The following is a 22,530-nucleotide window of genomic DNA, read 5'->3' on the forward strand; positions in this document are numbered from 1 at the left end:
TTGCACTGTTCCAGTGGTGGAAAATAACAGAGGGCATGTATTCAAGTACTCTGTGCATGTACTCAAGTACTCTGTGCATGTACTAGAGTACTCGGTATATAATATATTATAATATAATTAATATATATAATTACAAAATTGTCTTTTTTTCATAAAATCACTTGAATCCAAGGCTTAAAATGATCCAGTAGCTCTCATTCTTCTTCTCTCGTATTAATTCTCTCACGACCCTTCCAATTTATCTGGTGACCCTTTATAGGGGCCTCAACCCCCAGGTTGGGAACCGCTGGATTTGCTGACTGTGTATAAAGCTAATTGATGAACATTAATATTAATGCTCCACATCTCCCGGCTGATCTCACTATGCTCATTTAAGCACATTTAGCTACATTACTTATGTTGATTTTATAATAGTATTTTTACTCAATTCTCCACCAATCACAAACCCCGCCCCCTTGTTCTGGTTCTGGTTCAATGCACGAGCTGGTATCCACGCAGGGTCCTTTCTAACTGATCTATTTCGGGTGCATCCTTCGGCCTGAAGGGGAACAGCTGCGCGTATTATGCGCAAAACAAAGCAAACCAACGGGCGGCGCGCGATGACGACGTAATGATTACGTAATTCTATTATTCAGCAGTCGACCTCCAGCCGTCACCCTGGCAACGGAGCCGCTTCCGTCACACGTGGTACAGGAAGTCAACCGCGGCCAGGTGATGGCCGCCAGAGGACCACTTCCTGCCCCCCTCCCACCCCCCCTAAAAAAAGCGCTGTTTTTGTCCCCCTGTTGGAATGCTTCACCCCCCCCCCACCTGTAACCTTACTCACAAATCATTTTAAAATAAATTGTTTTAATTTTTTATTTATTTTGTACTTTTGTGGAATGACTTGTTTTCAAATCCTTATTTTATTGTATTTTATTGTTATTGTTTATTCAGATGTTCCACATGGTTCCACCCCCCCCTGTGTGTGTGTGTGTGTGTGTGTGTGTGTGTGTGTGTGTGTGTGCACTCAGTCTGGCATCCAGCTGCGTCCCACAGTGCAGATGTTCTCACCACAGATGAACCAGTTTGTTAATGTGACTTGGACTCCGCTCACATTCACATCATCACAGGAGCCAAAAGGGGGAGGGGCCTGCACGCGTTAAGGCGTCTTCCATCACGTTTATTGGAATTCAGAACCATGACCTTCTGTACAAAATATGGTGCAACCTGTCCTGAACTGAGGAGTGAAGTCAAAGCTTCATGAGTTAAGGCTGCATTCTCTGCAGTGACCACCAGGGGGCGACTCCTCTGGTCAGGGGAGAACACCTTCTAGTAGTAAAAGTAGGAGTAGTAAATATATCAAGAAAGCCCCTCCCTCGGAAGCTCCGCCCCCAAAATGATCATCCTGAACATACCTCAGAACTTTCCATGTTGTTTCTGTGAGATAAATGTTTATAAAAATGTTCTCTAACAGGAAGGGAAACAGGGATAAAAGAGCGAGAGAAGACAGAGGACGGATAAATGCCAAATTCATGACCAGGCATGCAGAGAGATAAAGGTCATGATGTGCAGTGTGTGTGGTGTGTGTGAAGGTGGCATGTGCCCTGCATGCATGCACACACACACACACACACACACACACACACACACACACACACACACACACACACACACACACACACACATGTCTCTGCTCAGAAATGTCATTAATAACCCAGGGTATGAAGTCCTTCAGAGGGATTGTCCAGATGATGCTTCAACGCTGTATTTACACAAATGCCTGGAAGTGTGTGTGTGTGTGTGTGTGTGTGTGTGTGTGTGTGTGTGTCTGTGTGTGTGTGTGTGTGTGTCTGTGTGTGCGTCCTCTGCTGGGATGTCACAACCCATCAGCTTGGTGGTGGCAGAGCGGTTTTGGAACAATGTTCAGTCTCCTGAGTCTGTAAAATCAAGTGAGTGAAGGAGTGAGTGAGTGAAGGAGTGAGGGAGTGAAGGAGTGAGGGAGGGAGTGAGTGAAGGAGTGAGGGAGTGAAGGAGTGAGGGAGGGAGTGAGTGAAGGAGTGAGTGAGTGAGTGAAGGAGTGAGGGAGTGAGTGAGTGAAGGAGTGAGGGAGGGAGTGAGTGAAGGAGTGAGGGAGTGAGTGAGTGAGTGAGTGAGTGAAGGAGTGAGGGAGTGAGTGAGTGAAGGAGTGAGGGAGGGAGTGAGTGAAGGAGTGAAGGAGTGAGGGAGGGAGTGAGTGAAGGAGTGAGGGAGGGAGTGAGTGAAGGAGTGAGGGAGGGAGTGAGTGAAGGAGTGAGGGAGGGAGTGAGTGAAGGAGTGACCAGTCAAATACCATTCAAAGCCTCTAAGAAATGCATCATTATTTTTCTTTACTTGGACTTTAGATAAAACCTATTAGACAACCAACGTTCATGGAGAAGATGAAGATGAAGATGCACAACTTACTGGCAGCTGCGGGTCTCAGGCTGAAAGGTGGAGACCCGTGGCAGGTGGATGCTGGAGTCATGTGACAGTGAGAGGACACCTGGTGGATGGATGAGGACATTATATATATATTTATTTATATATATATATATATGTATATAATGTATATGAAAGAGATAATGAGGCATTGTGCTCTTCAACAAGCCTCTGCACCATCGACCAGTGGAGACAAAGGTCCTGGTGACGTCACATGATCTCCTGTCAGCTTCGCTCTACCTCGTCCCACGAGGCAAACTGCATTAGGATAAACTAATACTGATCCCCGTTCAGTGCTTAAAGGTCTGCGCATGACGTTTAATGCAATTATGGAACAAAAAAAACACAAACCCCCCCCGAACAGAATCAAGTGTCTCCACAAAGAAGCAAGGAGGCTTTAATGAGGTTTGTAATTTGCATTTAGCGCCAAAAAGAGGCTTTTTCCCCGTGAGTTAAATTCATTCACTTGCCTCGGTATTAATCAGCCACGTGCAATGATCAGATTTTAGTTGTTGGTCTGAACTTTGAACTCTTCTTATTCCCACATTTTCTCGTATTTCTACATAATTGATGCTTTAAAACGTTTCTCTCCGGGAGCCGTCAGAGCAGAAGGGAGCAAACAACTGTGATGTTTCTATTTCCACCTTTTCTGGATTCAACCATCATAAGAAACCTGTCAGGCACAACCAGGCCCAAAGTGCTTTTCCCACAGATGAAAGTAAACAAGAAATTAAATTAATCAAACGCACAAGATGGAAAACAAAACCCACTGATTATGTGCATTATCTTTGTTACAAAGCTTTAAATGTTATAACTCAAAGCTGGAGAATCACCGGGCCACTTAGTCTAACCTTTCCTTGCACGTTATGACTATAAATAACCATAATTATATTTTTCTAAACCTTTTGTTTATTGTGTATCCCTCCAACATGTAAATCTCACACAAACAGACGCGTTCTTAGCGAGTCGTTTATTGTTACCGAGGAAGTCAACGCGCTAAACGGCGTTAAAGGTCATACAGTAAACCTGTGGAGCTGTGAGGTCACTTCCTGTGCGTCACACAGCCAGAGGAATATACACACAGTACATCTTATTGGCAAGTAGATATGTTTTAGTAAGTACTACTACCAGGTACTCATGTACAATATACACGTTAAAAAATATAGTTTGTTTGCATTGCCACCAGTTTCTTTTTGTTCAGAGTTCACATCGACGTCTTTCGGGTTGTTGGATGGCGACGGACTAAAGAGTCTTTGTCTGAGAGTCGAGCGCACACACAAGGCACGACTCTGCATCTGCATCGGAGGGGGGGGGGTCTTTTCAAAGAACAACCCCCGCCCCAAAATAAGAACACTGTTTTCATAGATTTGAGTTTTAAATGCAATCAGTGAAGGTTGAGAAGAAGCGTCCCTCGAGGCTCCTGGATGCTTCTGAAGGCGGAGTGACGAGGAGGCCCAAAGAAAAGGAGCAGGCCTCGGGGTTGAAATGTGTAGGGGGGGGGGGGGGGGGGGGGGTTGGGAGAAGGGGGGGGGAGGTAATTCTGAAAGACATCGGACTGAGGAGATGAAGATTGAAAGGAAATGGTTTGACTTTTTTTTTTTTCCCCGAGAGTTTGATGAAAAGGTCGACTCCGTTCTCTCGTCTGCCAGGTGATTAGCTTAGCTTAGCTTAGCACGAGGAAGGGGCGGGCCTGGTCCTTAGGCTAAGCTAAGCTAAGCAGCTTAGTTTAGCATGAGGAAGGGGCTCTGGACATTCGTCAGTTCATGTGGAAGTTAAAAAGAGGCCGATGTGGATGAACTCCACCACGTGGACATTTAACTTTGAACATATGAGAAAGGCCAGAACAGAGTGTGTGTGTGTGTGTGTGAGTGAACTACTGCATCCAGCTGACAATCACGAGGCCACACAAACACTGATGACCTATCGGGCCAAAGCTGAGCGTTGAATCTTAAAATAAGTACATGTGGTGATGAAAATAGGCAACGATACACAAAAGGCATTCATCTTAAAAACAACAACATAACAAGAAGTAATGAAAAAAACAAAAAAGTAAATATGCACTTAAACAACTTTTAGCAGCCGCCCCCCCCCCGAAATCCTAATAGCCGTCACTCTGAAGAAACGCCACTGGAACTGTCACTAAGCTGCTGAAGTAAAAAGGAGCAGATGAGGGCGGACCCCCCCCCCCCCCAAAAAAAGCACATTAAACCTGAAAAAGTCTGAATTAGTTTCTCTTCAAGGCAGTTCTGGCACAAAAAGTCTGACGTCCTGTTTACAAGTGGAACACATAGACAGTAAAGATGATGTCACACTACCAGGCAGACGCATTATTCTGTGTAACGTAGTGAAAACTGCTCAATGATCATTGGGAATAAAGGCCTGCCCCCTCCCCCCCCACCCCCCCGTCAACTGGCCTTAAACTCCTCCACAGCCTTCCTTTGGTTAATGAAACAAAGACAAAGGTTGTTGGGGAGAGACTTATTGTAGCAGGACTCAAAGGCTCTTCTGATCATCACAGTGGTTTAGGATTCAACTAGAGGGCCAACGTTCAATGGGAGATGAGCGAGGACCAGAGGACCCTCTCCCGAGTGTGTGTGTGTGTGTGTGTGTGTGTGTGTGTGTGTGTGTGTGTGTGGTTCCATGTCATCGCGGTCAAGTCTCAGGCGTCAAAGTGCGGCTGGCGAAAAAAGCTGTCGGGTATGGACATCCTGAAAGAGACAGACAAAAAGACATCATTACCTCACAGCTGCAGAGAGAAACATCATCAAGATCATTTATTCACAATAAGGTGAATTGGATGTCACACAAACATCTAATTCTCTACGGAAATTTAGAATGAGGCTTTATGTCCGACTGGAATACTTTCAGATTAAAATATATCTATATTTTTTCTTGGTTATAGGAGAAAATGTATCTCATTATAGCTGTTAAGATGTATGTGCAAAATAACCCTCCATCAAACCTCTTTCTAACCAGGCAGCAGCCTCCAGTGAAGCTTCATGTGTTAAAGAGTCATTCTGTGTAGTGACCAGCAGGGGGCGACTCCTCTGCTCCCATAGACGTCTATGAGGAAATGACTCTACTTCTGTGTAGTGACCAGCAGGGGGCGACTCCTCTCCTCCCATAGACGTCTATGAGGAAATGACTCTACTTCTCTCTTGATTTATTCCCTCAGTAAACATTGTAAACATGAGTTTATGGTCTCAGTCTCTAGTTTCAAGTCTTCTTCAATGCAGCATGATGTTCATTTAGTGAATGAAGGTCCGTTTAGAGTCAAACAGACCATAAAGCAGGGGATGCTTTAGGGCGGGGCCTAACGCTGATTGATGTACCACGTTTTCCTGGTAGGCTTTTTTTGTGTTATGTTATTATATTTACTCCATTGGTGCCTCATCAAATTCTTTTCTCATATCGGTTGTTTTTTCCTCTAAATGAGCAGCGTGTCAGTTCATTTACCCGGAACTGATAGAGCACTGGGGTCAAAGGTGAATCTCATCTGAAGCTCTTCTGCTGCTGCATCAGGCCCACGTTCTCATACACTCTGGAGCTGTCCTCCCTCATCCTGCCAACACACACGCACACACATGCGCGCACACACACACACACACACACACACACACACACACACACACACACACACACACGTGCGCAAACACACTTTCATAAGAAACTAAGCGAGGAGGCTTTTCTTAACAGGCGGTGTGAATATGAGGTGATTGACAGGAGCCCTCTACTCACTCTGTGCAGGTGGGGGTGGGAATGGGAGTGCAGGGGGGCAACGGGCTCTGCTCCCCTCCGGTCAGGTCGGACAACGAGTACTTGATGTTGGTGTACTCGCGTCCTTTAATCTTACTTTTCTGCAGAGGAGAGAACGCGGGAGGTGTTAGGAGACAGGAACGAGGGGGGGTGAGGGGTGGGGAGTGGGGTGGGGGGGGAAGGAGCGACACACACCTGCTCCTCCTCGATGCGTCTCTGCAGCGTCTCGATGTAGTGCTGCACGGCCATGTAGATGAAGCGGTACTGCGCCTCCGTCTGCACCATCCCCGAGCGCTGCGAGCGCACCATCTGGATGGTCTTCGGCACGTCGATGTCGCAGTCGACCCCTGCAGCACAGAGACGGGCAGCGGACTCACGGCGGGGTTGCGGGCGCAGGACGGAAGACACCCGAGCGCTCACCTGGAGACGCGCGACTCACCCTTTTCTCTGATCACGTCTATCAGGATGTCGATGACGATGAACGTCCCCGTCCTCCCGATGCCCGCGCTGAACAACGCCGGAGACAAAGCCTGTGATTCACGGCTCCCGTGTGTGTGCGTGCGTGTGTGTGTGTGTGTGCGTGCGTGCACGTACCTGCAGTGCACCGCTATCGGCCCGGCGTCCACGATGCTCTCCTGCTTCAGGTTGACCTCCTCCAGGAAGTCGAGCACGCCGCCCGGGTCGGTGGGCACGCCGTGGTCGGGCCAGGCCCTGAAGTGGTACTGCCACACCGTGCGCTCCGTGTTGCCCTGGAAACGAGACGTGTGTGACGACACGCCGATGGTCTTTGCAGAACAAGAAGCGCGGACCGCCCCCCCGAGTGACTCACCTGTCCCACTTTGGACAGCTTGAGCTCTCTTAAGATGTAGTCGTGGGCCGACGTCTCGCGCACGTTGCGGACGCGCATGGCGCCGTACTCCTTCAGCGCCGACATGTCGGGCCAGTACTTCACACATTTACTCTGGAGAGACACAACGCGGGGACATTTACCTCTGAAGGACTAAAGTATCAGAATGCGCTTCATGTGCCGGAAGCAAAACAAGTCTTCCATGCATCCCCAAGTAGCTCAAATTAAACAATAACTATTAAACATATTTGGGAGTGGTACAAATACAACAACTATATTAATAATGAAGGTAAAACGCTGTGAAAGGAAAAGTGCAGGTTAAACTGAAGTTACTTTTTGATAGAATAAGGAACCAGCTTTGGATAATAAAGCATCATAGCTGCCTCCAATAGAACGGGAGGTGTTCGGGTGGAGCTCACCTTCCCCCGCTCCACCTCCTTGGTGGTCATCACGATGACCCGGGAGTTCTCCTGAAACACCATCCTCCAGAAGTCACTGATGGTGTTCTGCAGACAGCCCTGAGTGGCGATGTAGCTCTTCTTCACCTTCGTGCTGTTGCACTTTGGGTCCAGCTCCGGCTAACACACACACACACACACACACACACACACACACACACACACACACACACACACACACACACAGTCAGCTGGGTGCTGCATGTGGGCCACGGAGTGACTGACAGACGGGGTGAGGTGCAGAGCGTTACCATGACAGCAGAGACCACCATGATGATGTTGGCGTTGATGTAGTCGCAGCCCGGCTCGTTGGGCTCTCTGTCGTTGAGCACCACGCGCGTGTGGTCGACTACAAACACAAACACAGGTTTTAGAATACCAGGCAGGTAAAGGTCAAAGGTCTTTCTGGGGGGGGGGGTCCTCACAAGGCAGAATGTTCTTGTATCGGTTCTTGTTTTTGTTCTCTGCTCTCTGGCCCTCTTTGCGACTGTAGAGCAGCTTACACTCCTGCTGCTGCAAGGTCTGCAAGGAGAGAGAGAGAGACATCAGATGAAAGACAACAACAACAAACATCCATACGATACAACACATCAGAGGGTCAACATGTCACACGGAACCACTCACCTCAAATTCCTCCCAGAAGCCCTGCTTGACCTTGTCCGTGGCCTCGGCCAGCTTGCTGAGCTCCCTCACCCGACTCTCGATCTCGGCGGCGTTGATGCGGGTGGTGTTCAGGGGCTGTGGGGCGGAGCGGGAGTCAGCACCAGCAATACGCTGCCTCTAGCTTCGCGGTGATAAGCGGGCCTGAGCGGTACCTGTTTGAGCTGGAGCACGGTGCCCAGGGTCTCCACCATGGGGTTCTTCTTGTAGTGCTCCACCAGGTCGGTGAGGGAGTCGAACTTCTCGCCCCCGCCGACGTCGTACTTCAGGTCGTGCTGAAAGAGAAGGAGGCCACGGCGTCACCATCAGAGAACCTCCATGTGGCAGGAACAAGAACCCAAGGGACCGGTCACTTTCAGTCCGTGGCTTCATTACTCATTCATTAGAATCCTCTACACAACCAGAGGTGCCGCCCCCTGGTGGACACTGGAGAGGATGCAGCTTTTACACATGGCGGTTTTCCTCCTGGTGCGTAATGAACTCTCTTCTCATCCTTCTGCGGTCACTGCCATGGAAGACTCTTCCTGATTAAACTGGTTACCTGTACGAGCGGGGGTTACCTGGCAGCGGATCATGACGTGTGTGACTTTGGGCTTGCTGTCGCTGCTGTCCGTCTTGTCGTCTCCCGTCCGGACCGACAGCACAAAGTCCCCGGGGTGGCTCTGGCTCTCCCTCACCAGGAAGCTGCCGTTCTTCCCTTTCTCCGTCAGCAGCTTCTCGGCCTCGCGGCCCGACAGGTGTCCGTGGAACCACCTGTCAGAGGGACACAGGCGAAACTCCGCTTCACATCTGTGCTCAAAGGCTCCTGGGAAAGTATTCATTCAGCATGAGGGAGGATGCACTAAGCTGTAGGATTGGATAGATACATTTAATTGATTGAATTAAATTTAAATCAGCGGTTAAACCGCAGAACTCATGGCTTCAAACAGTCCACAAAGCAACGAGTGTCACCATGACGACGTCCTCTTCCAATGCACAGTGCATGAGGAAAACCCTACATTTTGTTCTATTGCTCCAATAGTAAAATGTCCCAAATACAGATTGTGAGTAACAGCTGCAGCACAAACAATGTGGCTAAAACAATAATAATAATAATAACAGATGGTTATTGACAGACAGAATGACGTCGCTCACCGCTCTGAGGTGGGGTCGGCACAGTTGAGCGGATACTTGAGCTCGATGACGTCGCCGTTCTTCTCCTTCAGCTGCCCGTGGTGCTCCATGTAATACTGCACCAGCTCGGCCAGCGTGGCGAACTTCTCCCCCCCGTACAGGTCGTAGTAGTCCCCCGTGTTCTGGATCTTGATGTGGGTGACGGCGCCATTTCGCCTGCAGGAACAAAAAGAAGAAAAGAGATCAAACAAGTGAAAAATAGATTCTAGAAGCAGTAAAACCTGAGGAATATGTTTATATTCATTTATTTATAATGAGCTCATATTTTGACAACCCGTCAACATGATACTTAATAATTGGATCCAGCTATTCGTGGACTCTCCTATAATCAATTTAATAAAAGACAAACGTCAAACATTCGCTTCTCTAATGAGAGATTTTGCATCTTTTCTTTGTCTTTGAGAATTTCAACTCAATACATGTGTTTTAAACTGACAAAAAAAAGCATCTTGACATCATCATGTCGCGCTTTATCTCTTCCCATTATGATAAATAGGACCAACGTGTACAAAGAGCCAAACACAAAGCCTCCAACCACAGCTCTGTTATTTAAAAAAAACAGGGGAGAGTTTTTGAAATAAACTACTCAAATGCACTGAAATTCTACTTCTTAAAAAGGAAAGCAGCACATTTTTGTGACAAAAACCCAGAAGCTGTGATGAGTCATCGAGAAATGACCACCAGCATCTCAGAAAACAGAAAAAGGAGAAGTTGTGGCAGATCTGAAACTCAGGCGCACAAAACCCTCCTAACGTCCACCAGGAGACACAAGACTCCGTCAGAGGACACCGTCAAACCCAACAAAAAGACAAACTCTTATCTGAGGCCGTGGGTATTTAGTTCCTTCTGTCCCCCCCCCCACTAGTTGATGGAGCTGCTGACACAGCATCACTTACCGCACTGACAGGGTGAAGTCTCCCGGGTTGCTCTTACTGGGTCGGGCCAGGAAGCTCCCGTCCACCCCTCGGGTCAGCAGCAGGTTTTCAGCCTCCACACCTGTGATGTTGGGGTGAAACCACCTGAGAGGGACCCACACACACACACACACACACACAGAGAAGCCATCAGCTGCTTTCTTCAAACATTATGGGGACGTGACAACAAATTAAAGCTCCTTTTTGATAGATAGAAAACTGCAGCTGCACCGTAACTTCTCCGTATGAATTAAATAAATAAAATAAACTGTGTGTGTCGTTGTGAGCCCCCCCCCCCCCCCTAACACAAGCCTGGGTCTGTCTGGCTCTTAATATCTGTGTCTCAGCCTTACAAAGACTCAGACTCCGTGTCTTCGTTCATCAGTGCATGCTGTCTCTCTCTGTGGGACACAGTACCCTTCTGTGTACAAATACTACTAAGTAAACGTGCTCATTATGCAGAACGATCCATCCCATAATCATAGACATTATTTACGAATGAAGGGGTTTATTGATGCAGCTGATAAAAAACACGTTTTTCTTAACCTATATAAAGAAATAATTTATTCGCCGATTATGTTTAGGATCAATGATGTAAGTCTGCTGAGTATGTGAGCTCACAAATGAAAGTAGAGAAGTGAAAAGTAAAACTACGAAGTACGTTGAAATTGTACTAAAATACAGAATACATTGCTTGGCAATAAACTTTGAACGTTTTTTTTACTTTTAATTAGTATATCCTTTAATTATAAGTGCGTGCTTCGTGTACGTCCACAGTGTAACTGGTACTAACGTTACTGTACTTTCTGCTCGGTGACAGTAACGGTGTTTACTAACCTCAACATCGCTACAAGTTACCGGTGTATGCTAACTCAAGCTAACCAGCTAATGAGTTGTTGTTGTTGTTTTTCCAGAACCATTGGCCCACACCGAGCTTACACACCGACGGAGTTTAGTTAGAAGTTAGCTTCCTCGGCTAACATAATCAGCAGACAATGTTGTCTTCTTACCTCCGAGATGTCATTTTTTCGTCCCTCACTTCCTCGCTGGCAGTTAGCGGTAGCTACAATTAGCCGGCTGACGTTTCCCAACCGTTTCCGCTTCGATCACAGGCTAAAGTGCTTCATCGGTTCACACCCGGTCACAGAACGGGCACCGAGATCCAGGCATTAGAGACGGAAAAAAATCTGCGCGTTACTTGGAGAAAAAAAAAAGTCTCTAGGCCTCGGCCCCGGAGACTTCACGGCGGAGTCGATTATTGGACGTCACCAAACATGCGACGGAGTTAGAGGGGTGCGCCGGATTCTGTCACCCGGGCCGCCGTTTTTTTTCTTCCTCAAATAAAGCACAGAGTTGGGCTGGTCCGGCAAACAGCGAGGCACAAATCGAAGGGTCCTATCAATGTCTCATCGCGCATGCTCACTGGCGGCTTGTGATCACAGCGGTGTAGGCGGTAAGCGGAAAGCGCAGCGTCTGCGGGAGGCTTTTTGTCGCGTAAAGAACCGCAACATTCCGCCGCCCACCGCGGAGACCGCACAAGTCACGTGGTCTACGTGTTAAAGCTGCAAAAACAAAACTGGAGTGAGGACGTTAACTCTCATGCAGTGGTAGAAGTGGCATTCAGATGTTTTTAATTAAGTCAAAGTAGCGACATCATTTTAGTAAAATAGAATATAAACACAACAAGCAAAGTATCAAGATATACCTTCAGCATCACAGGTAAAAATCACTGCCACTATTTCCAATTCCAATGCAAAAAGTTATCTTCTGTATCTTTAACTTAAACCACATATGTCATAAAACTGTCAATAGCAGAATTGTGTTGCCATGAAAAATGCCATTGACCTTATAATAAGGAGCTTAATTTAGCAGAATATATAAATTGAAAAATGCAATATACACATAGAGGCAGCAGAATTATTCATCAAAATAACCTTATATCCAAATGTAATTGTGAAATACTTACTTACTTACTATTACTGGAGTATGTTTAGGACAAATGAGATGTCCCGTGAGCGTCGCTTCCCTTTACGCGAGTATTTGCGCCGCGCGCTCTGTGAAGTTTGGCCCTCGGCGGCCTCCGTTTAAGCCCGTACGTGGCAGTCAGACAACCGTGTACACAGCAGCCGAGGCTGGTGCGGCTCCTCTCCTGTGACAGTTTCACCCAGACAGACCCGACGCCCCGCTCCCACCAACCGACGCTCCGAAAACAACAAGCAGACTCTGTTGGTGACGCTGTGAAAGCATTTGTTCGGTACCATGTTCACCGTGTCGGAGCTGGTGGTCCTGCTGGCCGTGCTGTCCGCCACCGCGTCCGGCTACTTCGTTAGCATAGACGCCCATGCCGACGAGTGCTTCTACGAGCGGGTCAACTCGGGCACAAAGATGGGCCTCATGTTCGAGGTGGCCGAGGGAGGCTTCCTGGACATCGATGTCGAGGTGAGATACTTCTTTTATAATAAACCGACCCACCTACTGCGGATAAATGGTTTTATTTTAACTTAAATATGAGCTTGTGAGGCTAAAGGCCTGTGCTAGCTAACGTTAGCTGCCGCCGTCTCTCCTTTTGTAACGTCAACTGAACTAACATAACGTTAGTTGCCTTAACGGGTGTTATCTAATATAAACTATGCTGGGATTTATGGTTGTTATTACCCGAACAGCTTCCTGTTAACAAATGCGCTACATTGTCAATTTAATTATTCATAAGGATTCAGGAAGTGCACAACGCTAGCACCATCCGGCTGCGTTATGCTAGCAAGCTAACCTCAACTATGTAGACGAACAAGGAGTTTTAACGTCATCTGTTAACCAACATTCTACTCTTGAGAGCTACTGGTGAACCCGTGCTTTTACGCACAGCTGAGTGCTCCACGCTCCCAGATGTTGTTGCCATATGGTGCAGCGGTGGGGGTCCCGTCATACAGCTGTTGTCTTGTTCCGTCGTCCTCAGATAACGGGGCCCGACGGTAAGCAGATCTACAAGGGCGACCGGGAGTCCAGCGGGAAGTACTCGGTGGCGGCACACATGGACGGAACCTACAAGTTCTGCTTCAGCAACAAGATGTCAACCATGACGCCCAAGATCGTCATGTTCACCATCGACATAGGGGAGGCCCCCAAGGGCCAGGACATGGAGACGGAAGGTACACAAGAGAAATGAAGAAACTGCGTATCTCCTGCCAGTCGTATCCCTCCACACACACAGACCACGCACAGGGCGGACCACTTTGTCTGTGTTCTGCTAAACTTGTGTCATTCTCCTGTGATAGTTTGACATGACTTTGGACACTCTGTTCCTCTTCGTAGGTGGTGACAGCTGGGATGGTAGGGCACAGGGCAGAACGTCTCTGCAGAGAGAGGCTTTAAGTTTGCGATGCACTGCAGAGTTTTTCCTCTAACCAGTGTTGTATTCATGGTTTAAACTAATCGTGTGCATTTCGACAACACGTAGGGTGTTGTTAGTGAATGGCTTGACTATTTGCACAGCGAGAACATGTATGACGTACAAATGTCTCTGGTGATGGGACGGCATCACCTGCGACATGAGTCAAAATTGCAGATTTGTTGTGCATGTGTTGCATACCGCCATGCACGTTTTTGTTTTTGCACACATCCGTTGTGTTGCCGCCTCTGGCTTAAGATGCCGCTTGCCTGTTTCAGCTCACCAAAACAAGCTGGAGGAGATGATCAACGAGCTGGCGGTTGCCATGACGGCTGTGAAGCACGAGCAGGAGTACATGGAGGTTCGCGAGAGGATACACAGAGCGAGTGAGTGTCGAGCCGACGAGCACACGCGCGTCGCTGCAATTGTTTGAGTGGAAGTTCTTACTGAGTAACCCATCTTCCTCTTCTGTGTTCTCCAGTCAACGACAACACAAACAGCCGAGTGGTGCTGTGGTCGTTCTTTGAAGCTCTGGTTCTGGTGGCGATGACGCTCGGACAGATTTACTACCTGAAGAGATTTTTTGAAGTACGGCGAGTGGTTTAGTGCGATGAAATGACCCCCCTGTGTCCTCCACTGATTGCTCCCCACACCAAGACAGTCATTTACACTCTGGAAAACAAAACCGGCCGATTCGAGTAAAGCCTCCATGTGATTGGATCTCAGATGTTTTGTTCACCTGTTACCTGTTTGCTTCCTTATTTAGAAATGTGATTTGTGTTTGGAACGAATGCTCAAAGGATTCTGAGATAAATATCAGTTTATTAGTTTTTGTTTTGTTTGACGGATATTTTTTTTTGCCCAATATTTTTCCATAATAGGTGCAAATTGTGTGAATGACTTTTATGTAAAAGCCCTCAGATAGAAAAGGAAAACCCACATGAAGCAGTCTGCATGTGTGGAGTTTGCACATTTCAATGGAACCCATTCAAACGATAAAAGACAAATGAAAACAGAATGCATGCAATCAGAATTTGTTTTAGTTTTTTTATCTCCATTGTCCAAGCCGAGTCAGAGAACGTGCTGGTGGATATGTGATATCTGCACAACTTGCCCCCCTGCTGGCTTTATCTGAAGGATTTACACCGTAGCTGATCTTCTAAGGGAAACCGTACAGCTTCTAGCTCCACGGGCTGATTCACAGCGATCCACGCTGCAGTGGCGGGAGGAGACAGATTTTCTGTACGTAGTTCACAAACATTTGCGTGGTTTCTTGGCCCAAGAATCCACGAGTTGATTTAACTTTTACACTTTAATTTGACAACTTCCACTTGGCAGAGTTTGATTTTAAAACTCCAAATCAAAGTGTAGAGGAATACTTAAATACATGTTACATGTTTATCGACGCTGGGTGGGAATGTGGTTGGGGGGGGGTTCTGATGCGTAATGACTGCTGTGTGCTTTAGTTGCTTCTACTATAGTTTGTTGGGGTTAGGGATTTTAAATTATGATTGTATACCCTTTTGCTCCTTTCTTTTTCCTTTCCTGGAGCATATCCTGTCACATGCAACTGTTGGAGGCCTTTCAAATAGCTTCGACCAGTCTTTTCCCCAGTCGAGATGTGCAAAAGGAAATAACTTTCCCCAGCCGTAGCTGCACATGGAGCGTACAGCTGGAACATCGCAGGTGTTGCATGTTGCTGAATGTGTTCCAGTTTTGTATTTAAAAACAAACAACTTCTGGCGGGTAAACTGCTCCGTACACAACTTCTCGTTTTTTGTGATTACAAGCTACTAAATCTGATAAAAATGGAACCGTACAAATGTAGAATGGTTGTCTGTGGAAAAATCCCCAAGTTTCATAATAAAGCCAATATTCTCTACATTTACTTGGTTGTCTTTTTTTTTTTTAAAAGGTTGAAATGCAAGTTTGACTGGAATTGAGTCTTCACTCATTTAGATTAATGTCCCTTGTTATTCTGTGACGAGTTTGAGAATCTAACTCGACTCGTTGAAGGGAGCCAATGATGCAACACTCGATCTTCTCTTCTAAATCAAAGCTCAATAAATTCAGTATATATTTTTACTGTGACGCTCAAACTTTGAATAGTGAAGAAAAGTATGATTAATAGATAAAAATAAAATTATGTAAATAATAGAATCACATCTCTGACTGGTCATTTTGCATGTGAGTACTTTCACTTTGGATCCCTTAAATCGCCCCAAATGTGGATACTTCTATAAGTTAAATTATGTATACTGGAGTACTGTTTATATGTAGTAATGTTAATAATAATCACAATTCAAAGTATTTATATACATCCACAGCAATGAGATCAAACTATTTGAAGTGGTGTTTACGAAGAAAGAAGTAAAGTATTAATGTTTATTTGTTTCAAAGTGTTGGTGTAATATATAATAATAAATAAATAAACACGAAGGTAAGCGGAACGGTACTTTTCGCGGTGCTTCATTTCCCGCCCGAGTTGTAAACATCGACGCACCCGGAAACCGGAACAGCGTGGAAGGAGCAGAGAAGCAGCCGAGTGGCGGCTAACGACGTTAGCATCGAGCTCAGCGTAACGTCCCGCTTCCATCATGAATAACTCGACAGAAGGAACGTGGGACACTTTGCCGACTCCTCTCACTGAGGGGATTTTACAGACGCTCGAGGAAGTGAAGTTCACGCACATGACACCTGTGCAGGTAACACGAGACACGTGAAATACTAAATATCTACTAAACAGCACTGGTCTGTTACTGGTCATTGAACGCACCGTCTGACCTCCGTTTCCCTTCCAGTCCGCGTGCATCCCGCTCTTCATGAGCAACAAGGACGTCGCTGCGGAGGCGGTAAGTGTAGAGAACCGTGACGTAACTCAGGTACAACCTCCCACGCAACGTCACTAGTACTTTAAGTGTTCACGGTTCCCGTCACCTAGGTGACCGGCAGCGGGAAGACGCTCGCCTTCGTCATCCCCATCATCGAGCTGCTGCTGAGGAGGGAGGAGAAGCTGAAGAAGATGCAGGTGAGGCTCCGGATGGCGTCTCCTCGTCCAGACCCTCCGCCGGTGGGCGCTGGGGCTCTAAATGGCGTCTGTTTGTTCCCCAGGTGGGCGCCTTGGTGATCACTCCCACCAGGGAGCTGGCCCTCCAGATCAGCGAAGTGATGGCGCTTTTCACCAACAAGTTTCCACAGTTTACGTCAGTACAAAGACATGCGTTACTTCAAGTGTTAGTTGCCTGTCTTGTTTTAAAAGTTGTTAAAATGCTTCTTGTACTTTTCTTCTGTCCAGGCAGATTTTGCTGATCGGTGGCACCAACCCGATAGACGACGTGGAGAAGTTTAAGGAGAACGGGTGAGTCTCTTTAAACTTACCCGCGGTCTTTATGCTAAGCTAACAGAATGTGCAGAAACGTTCCCTAACCCTCAAGATTAAAAGGTTATTGAAGGCCAACGTCTCCCAAACCAACGAGCCCACAGACGAGATCCAACAGGACGTAAACACATCCGTGACTTCCTGTGTCTCCTTCGTGTCTCCTTCGTGTCTCAGGGCGAACATTGTGATAGCGACGCCGGGCCGCCTGGAGGACATGTTCAGGAGGAAGCCGGACGGTCTGGACCTGGCGAGCTCGGTCAGGAGCCTGGACGTCCTGGTTCTGGACGAGGCCGACCGGCTGCTGGACATGGGGTTTGAAGCCAGGTGCTTAAATGAAATAAAACAGGGTTTTTTTGCATCGTTATGGGAGAAGACGTCACCTCTAAAGGTCCTTCGTGTGTGTGTGTGTGTGTGTGTGTGTGTGTGCAGTCTGAACACCATCCTGGCCCACCTGCCCAAACAGAGGCGCACGGGCCTGTTCTCGGCCACTCAGACTCAGGAGCTGGAGAAGCTGGTGAGGGCCGGCCTCCGCAACCCGGTGCGCATCACGGTGAAGGAGAAGGGCGTGGCCGAGTCCGCCGTCGTCCAGAAGACGCCGTCCAGGCTCTGCAACTACTTCACGGTGAGTCACACACGCCGCCTCCCTGTTGTCCTGCGTGTTGTTTGATGTGCGTTGACCCGATTAAACGTAACATCCGTTTCACATCGATCAGATATGCAGAACAGAGAACAAGTTCAACAGCCTGGTGGCGTTTCTACGGCAACACAAGCAGGAAAAGCACCTGGTCTTCTTCAGGTACGTCAAACATGTTTGTGTTGACTCAGTTATTCATCAGCTAGAACTGTACAAAGTGAAATAAAGTAAGTTGCACGTGAGACATAAAGGCGGCGTTTCTTCTGCTGCCAAGTTGAGTTCAGCCTGCAGATGTAGGAGTTAGTGCTGATCGTAATGAACAAAGACGTGTGTGTGGTCTCCAGCACGTGCGCGTGTGTCGAGTACTTTGGCCGCGCCCTGGAGACTCTGGTGAAGAAGGTCACCGTGCACGCCATCCACGGCAAGATGAAGAACAAACGCAACAAGATCTTCGCCGAATTCCGGGCCCTGAAAGGGTTTGTGCTCAAATAATGACAATAAATCCCAAAAGGTTTGTGTGCATTTAAACATAGATTTTTTTTTTTCATTGTTGCGTCGCAGTGGGATCCTCGTGTGCACGGACGTGATGGCGAGAGGGATCGACATCCCCGACGTGCACTGGGTGCTGCAGTACGACCCGCCCAGCAGCGCCAGGTGAGTAACTATAGAAAATCTATACCTGCAACTATGAAAGAACATTTTCCCCAGGATTCACATTTAAAGTGTCAAATCGTTATGATCCACCCTGAATAACAAACTGATCTGTTCTACAGTCGTGATGACTTTATTTTGTGTTTTTTGTCTAAGCGCGTTCGTGCATCGCTGTGGACGTACGGCCCGTATCGGTAACCACGGCAACGCCCTCGTCTTTCTGCTACCGATGGAAGAGTCCTACGTAAACTTTTTGTCCATCAATCAGAAAGTGAGGTTTTTTTTTTTGTTTCCCTTGAACCAGCGTTTTATTAGCCACGTAGGTCAAAGGTCGGCCCCTCCCAATTACTGTTGTCAATTAAGGTGTCCCCTGGCCGTGTCCCCAGTGTCCCCTCCAGAAGATGGTCCTCACAGAGGAGGTGGTGGACGTGCTGCCCAAGGTGAAGGCCATGTCGCTGGCGGACCGAGCCATGTTCGACCGCGGCATGAGGGCCTTCGTGTCCTTCGTGCAGGCCTACGCCAAACACGAATGCAGCCTCATTTTCCGGCTCAAAGGTGAGAAACCCTCCGCCTCCCGCGCCGCGATGCTGAGCTCAATGCTAACACTTAGCCGCCGCCGCCGCCCTCTCTGTCCAGATCTGAACTTCTCCACCTTGGCGCGCGGCTTCGCCCTCCTCCGCATGCCCAAGATGCCCGAGCTGAAGGGGAAGACGTTCCCCGGCTTCGACAGGACGGCGCTGGACACGGACACCATCCGCTACAAGGACAAGAACCGGGAGAAGCTGAGGCAGAAGATGCTGGCTGAGCTGAAGGAGAGGCCGCCGCTCCCAAAGAGGAGCTTCATCAAGAACAAGTCGTGGTCCAAGCAGAAGACCAAGACGGAGCGCAGGAAGAAGAGGTCGGCCAAGAGGAAGCACGAGGAGGTATTGTGGCTTTTTTTAAATTTTTTTCAACGCGTTGGACGAATCGGAGGCGTTGATTTATTCTCACTGCTGTGGTTTGCAGGGCTCCGACGTGGAGGACGAAGACATGAAGGAGCTCTTAAACGACACTCGAATCCTCAAGAAGCTCAAGAAGGGGAAAATCAGCGAGGAGGACTTTGAGAAGCAGATAACGAGCAGACCGGAAAAAAACAAAATCCCCGGGGGCGGAGCCTCGGGCGAGGAGGAGGCGGCGTGACCCGCCGCGTTCAGCTTGCATTCAATGAGACCATGTGATTTCCCCGTAAGAGACGTTTATTGAGTTATAAATAGAGCTTGATGAGCTCGTCGCTGACGGCCGAGGGGGTGAGGACCCCCAGGTCGGTGAAGAGGAGGGTGATGAGGGACGGGGGCGTGTAGTCGATCATGGGATGCTCCTCTGACAGGTTGGCCTTGTTCTTCAGCGTGTCCGCCTTGTACTGCAGGGAGAGAGAGAGAAGCTCGTAAAGAAAACAACAACAACAACAACGCCCCGGCGGGGAGATGCTCACCTTGAACCTGTCGGGGACGTCCTGCTGGTTGAGCGGGTATAGGCGGACGAATTTGAAACTCTCGGCCACGACGTAGAACGGCTTGTTGTGAGCTTTGGAGCACACGGCCGTCTGATAGGTGCCGATCTGCGAAGGTCAAAAGGTCGTCTCTGTTCAACCGGAGGACTTTGTACTTTTACTCTGCCTCATCCAGCTTGTTGTGTTTTAAACAGTTTAAATCTGCCGTTAATGTGAGACGATGAGTCTTCTTGAATAAAGTGCAATGCAACAATCCCTCATTTCTCTCTCAGAAAACCTTGTTTAGATGAAACTTTGAACAATAAACCTTTTACTTAACGGTCTGAATATTTCTTCCACAAATGACCCAAAGAACCATCAGAAAACTTCACAAACTGAGCCTGTTTTCGTGATTCCCTGAAACTCACCTTGTTGATGATCCCTCCGCTCTCAACGACTCCCTCCGCTCCCACGATGACCAGGTCCACCTTCTCCAAAACATACCTGGGCACAAACGTCACGCGGTTATAGTTTATGGTGACGATGCTGTGGTTCTGCTTCCACGCGATGGTTAAATGTTATTCACCCGACGGCGGCGTCCAGGACGACGATTACCGGGACTTTGAGATTTCTCAGAGCGTCCGCCATCTGACGCCTGGAGGAGAGAACAAGAACAATGAGAGAGAGTGTGTGTGTGTGTGTGTGTGTGTGTGTGTGTGTGTGTGTGTGTGTGTGTCCCTTCAGAATAAAAGTGCACATTCACTCACCCGGCTGAGTCGGGCTGCGACTCGGTCACGTACACGGAGAAGCGTTTCTTCTCGGCGGCGGCTCTCTCCAGCACCCGCAGGACGACTCGGGAGTACGAGTGGGTGAGGATTTTCTTCAAGAGGAGCGAGTTAAAAACAAGAAAAAAACATAAGCAGTATAAAAGTGTGTGTCAGATAATGAATGACATCAAAAGAAGAGACTCCAATAACTTGGTCTTATAAATACTTAACTCCTAAACGTTTATGCATTAACGTGTTGATCACAAGTAACAGTGGCGCTCATAGTATTTTGTATACTTTTGGGAAGTTTAATCTATAATATATGGTTATTACTTTAATAAGTAATGAGGTCTCAATGAGTCTTCCTGAGTTGATGAAGCTTCACTAGCAAACACGTGTCTAACGATACTCACAGCGCCATCTTTGATGAAGGTGTGACAGAGTTTTGCCACTTTGGTTCTGGACATCGAGATCTTCTCAAGGAAGAGTTCTCCTCTCTCCTCCATCACCTTCTTACAGCGAGACAGATCCTGACGGACAGAGACTAAAGTTAAAGAGCCACACACCCTCTCTGGTGGTTCTTCCTTTGCTTTATTGAGCATTTAAAATAAAACATTGACTTAGATCAACTGTAAATGTCTAACGGTGTAAATGTTTGAGGCCTTTTCCCTAAACTTGACTCGTGTAATAATGCTGTCGAAGACTCATTCCTTAATGCAATTTTCTTTGTATCACAACAAAGAAACAAAAGGAAGCGAGGTGTTAGAGGGTGAGCGCCCACCTCGTGCTCCAGGGACGTGAGACTTATGAAGCGCAGGAAGAGCTCTCCTCCAGAGGACACGGCCACAGACGAGTCCACGCCGGTCAGGCAGTCGGTGGCCGACGTCAGGCTCTCCCTCAGGCCCAGGATGGTCTCACCTGAAGGGGGAGGAGTTTCAGATGCTTCTACTCCACTCTTAGGTACATATTGTACTTCATCCGAGAGGCACATTTTCCACTTTATGGGATGATTTAATAGAATATGATCCATTGATGTGGATTAAAGTAGCCAGGAGTTACAATGCAACAGGAATATTAAAATGAATATTAAAACAGACATTTTACACACATTGGATGCATTCTGCTAAAGCGTGTGAGTACAGTGGAGGAAGACACACCTTTGTCCCTCTTGAGGAACTCCAGCAGGGTGCGGATCGCGGCCACAGCGGAGGCCATGTCCGGGTCGGTCCTCATCTGAGCCCTGAAGTACTCCACCAGCTCTGAACGGACCCAAGCGACACGTTAACGACCAGAGAACATCGACACGACAGGAAAGGAAAGGTGGACAAGGGAAACCAGCGTACCTTCTTCATTCATCCTGGCAGCGACGGGAGTGTCTACACCGAATAACGGGGATGGTGATTATTTAAATGAATTCAATCTGCACCGGGAATTTTGGCACATGCCAAATAATCTGCTGACTTCTTGCAGCCTGCGTTCAAAACAAATGATATACAAAATAAAAATAAAATAAGTTATAAATCGACAATGTCGGAAACACTTTTCTAAAAGATGCCTCAAAATATTCTTTAGTCCGTAGAAAGTTTTATCGTCACTATTCGCCGAGTTGCACGGCGTTACAAGCGAAGGGCTGAGTGTTGACGTGTCGCGGAGAGATGACGTAGACGTTCTTTCCGCTCAGAACGTCGTGGCCTCTTCAGGTGCTGTCGGAAATATTGTGATTCATTTACATTTGGGTAAAAATATTTAGTCGTTAATTGTTTATGCTTGTGATTTTATAATGTAGATGACCCTAACCCTTTTTAACAAATTGATTGTGATAATAACTATCATTACAATTGTTCATATTTTTATTATGTTTCAATTTCCACTCCTCTACTTTGTGTCAACACTATAAAACCTTTAAAGGGCCAGTGTTCCAGATTTGGAGACATCTGGTGATGAGCTCAAAGGGTGCAACCAACCGAAACTTCTCCAGGAGATATGCTTTTCTTTGGGT

The 22,530-nt window shown here is 47.6% G+C and overlaps 4 protein-coding genes across 7 annotated transcripts; 2 read left to right on the plus strand and 2 right to left on the minus strand.

Annotated features, from left to right (window-relative positions):
• Positions 1-3,391: 3,391 nt before the first annotated feature.
• On the minus strand, positions 3,392-11,825 carry ptpn11a (protein tyrosine phosphatase non-receptor type 11a). 2 transcript variants are annotated; one of them, XM_037484298.2, is made up of 16 exons: positions 11,258-11,825; positions 10,230-10,352; positions 9,295-9,489; positions 8,721-8,913; positions 8,316-8,435; positions 8,125-8,238; positions 7,926-8,022; positions 7,752-7,849; positions 7,462-7,620; positions 7,025-7,156; positions 6,790-6,944; positions 6,635-6,702; positions 6,391-6,542; positions 6,178-6,296; positions 5,896-6,001; positions 3,392-5,147 (listed from the first exon to the last, which is right to left on the minus strand). In XM_037484298.2, the coding sequence occupies exons 1-15, from the start codon at positions 11,269-11,271 to the stop codon at positions 5,932-5,934; spliced, it is 1,809 nt and encodes a 602-aa protein (XP_037340195.1). In that variant the 5' UTR covers positions 11,272-11,825; the 3' UTR covers positions 3,392-5,147; positions 5,896-5,931. The 2 variants fall into 2 exon arrangements, with proteins under 2 accessions (XP_037340195.1, XP_037340196.1); XM_037484299.2 differs by lacking the exon at positions 5,896-6,001 and having other exon boundaries at positions 11,258-11,824.
• Positions 11,826-12,321: 496 nt separating this feature from the next.
• On the plus strand, positions 12,322-15,368 carry tmed2 (transmembrane p24 trafficking protein 2). 2 transcript variants are annotated; one of them, XM_062558963.1, is made up of 5 exons: positions 12,322-12,686; positions 13,201-13,393; positions 13,557-13,574; positions 13,911-14,018; positions 14,114-15,368. In XM_062558963.1, the coding sequence occupies exons 1-5, from the start codon at positions 12,507-12,509 to the stop codon at positions 14,236-14,238; spliced, it is 624 nt and encodes a 207-aa protein (XP_062414947.1). In that variant the 5' UTR covers positions 12,322-12,506; the 3' UTR covers positions 14,239-15,368. The 2 variants fall into 2 exon arrangements, with proteins under 2 accessions (XP_062414947.1, XP_037340260.1); XM_037484363.2 differs by lacking the exon at positions 13,557-13,574 and having other exon boundaries at positions 12,326-12,686.
• A 752-nt stretch (positions 15,369-16,120) lies between these two features.
• Positions 16,121-20,103, plus strand: ddx55 (DEAD (Asp-Glu-Ala-Asp) box polypeptide 55). Its single transcript, XM_037484301.2, has 14 exons — positions 16,121-16,337; positions 16,434-16,484; positions 16,574-16,660; positions 16,744-16,835; positions 16,928-16,990; positions 17,186-17,335; positions 17,441-17,633; positions 17,725-17,807; positions 17,990-18,121; positions 18,207-18,299; positions 18,453-18,567; positions 18,683-18,851; positions 18,933-19,219; positions 19,302-20,103. The coding sequence occupies exons 1-14, from the start codon at positions 16,230-16,232 to the stop codon at positions 19,473-19,475; spliced, it is 1,797 nt and encodes a 598-aa protein (XP_037340198.1). The 5' UTR covers positions 16,121-16,229; the 3' UTR covers positions 19,476-20,103.
• Positions 19,514-22,209, minus strand: eif2b1 (eukaryotic translation initiation factor 2B, subunit 1 alpha). Of its 2 annotated transcripts, XM_037484347.2 has the most exons (9): positions 21,875-22,209; positions 21,689-21,790; positions 21,313-21,449; positions 20,945-21,061; positions 20,532-20,644; positions 20,351-20,419; positions 20,193-20,268; positions 19,768-19,893; positions 19,514-19,695 (listed from the first exon to the last, which is right to left on the minus strand). In XM_037484347.2, the coding sequence occupies exons 1-9, from the start codon at positions 21,885-21,887 to the stop codon at positions 19,540-19,542; spliced, it is 909 nt and encodes a 302-aa protein (XP_037340244.2). In that variant the 5' UTR covers positions 21,888-22,209; the 3' UTR covers positions 19,514-19,539. The 2 variants fall into 2 exon arrangements, with proteins under 2 accessions (XP_037340244.2, XP_037340243.2); XM_037484346.2 differs by having other exon boundaries at positions 19,514-19,893.
• Between the last annotated feature and the right edge of the window lie 321 nt (positions 22,210-22,530).

Source organism: Pungitius pungitius, chromosome 18 (assembly GCF_949316345.1).
Source record: "Pungitius pungitius chromosome 18, fPunPun2.1, whole genome shotgun sequence".
Lineage (NCBI taxonomy): Eukaryota > Metazoa > Chordata > Actinopteri > Perciformes > Gasterosteidae > Pungitius > Pungitius pungitius.

Excerpts from the sequence above, each read along its gene's own strand:
- ptpn11a (XM_037484298.2), bottom strand. Across the intron at positions 8,239-8,315 it reads CCGTGCTCCAGCTCAAACAG|CCCCTGAACACCACCCGCAT; the intron begins GTACCGCTCAGG and ends TCCGCCCCACAG. Across the intron at positions 7,850-7,925 it reads ATACAAGAACATTCTGCCTT|TCGACCACACGCGCGTGGTG; the intron begins GTGAGGACCCCC and ends TTGTGTTTGTAG.
- tmed2 (XM_062558963.1), top strand. The coding sequence starts at position 12,507 with ATGTTCACCGTGTCGGAGCTGGTGGTCCTGCTGGCCGTGCTGTCCGCC. Across the intron at positions 12,687-13,200 it reads TCCTGGACATCGATGTCGAG|ATAACGGGGCCCGACGGTAA; the intron begins GTGAGATACTTC and ends CGTCGTCCTCAG. Across the intron at positions 14,019-14,113 it reads CGAGAGGATACACAGAGCGA|TCAACGACAACACAAACAGC; the intron begins GTGAGTGTCGAG and ends TGTGTTCTCCAG.
- ddx55 (XM_037484301.2), top strand. The coding sequence starts at position 16,230 with ATGAATAACTCGACAGAAGGAACGTGGGACACTTTGCCGACTCCTCTC. Across the intron at positions 18,300-18,452 it reads GACCCGCCCAGCAGCGCCAG|CGCGTTCGTGCATCGCTGTG; the intron begins GTGAGTAACTAT and ends TTTTTGTCTAAG. Across the intron at positions 18,852-18,932 it reads CCTCATTTTCCGGCTCAAAG|ATCTGAACTTCTCCACCTTG; the intron begins GTGAGAAACCCT and ends CTCTCTGTCCAG.
- eif2b1 (XM_037484346.2), bottom strand. Across the intron at positions 21,450-21,688 it reads GTTCCTCAAGAGGGACAAAG|GTGAGACCATCCTGGGCCTG; the intron begins GTGTGTCTTCCT and ends CTCCCCCTTCAG. Across the intron at positions 20,420-20,531 it reads TCGCAGCCCGACTCAGCCGG|GCGTCAGATGGCGGACGCTC; the intron begins GTGAGTGAATGT and ends TCTCTCCTCCAG.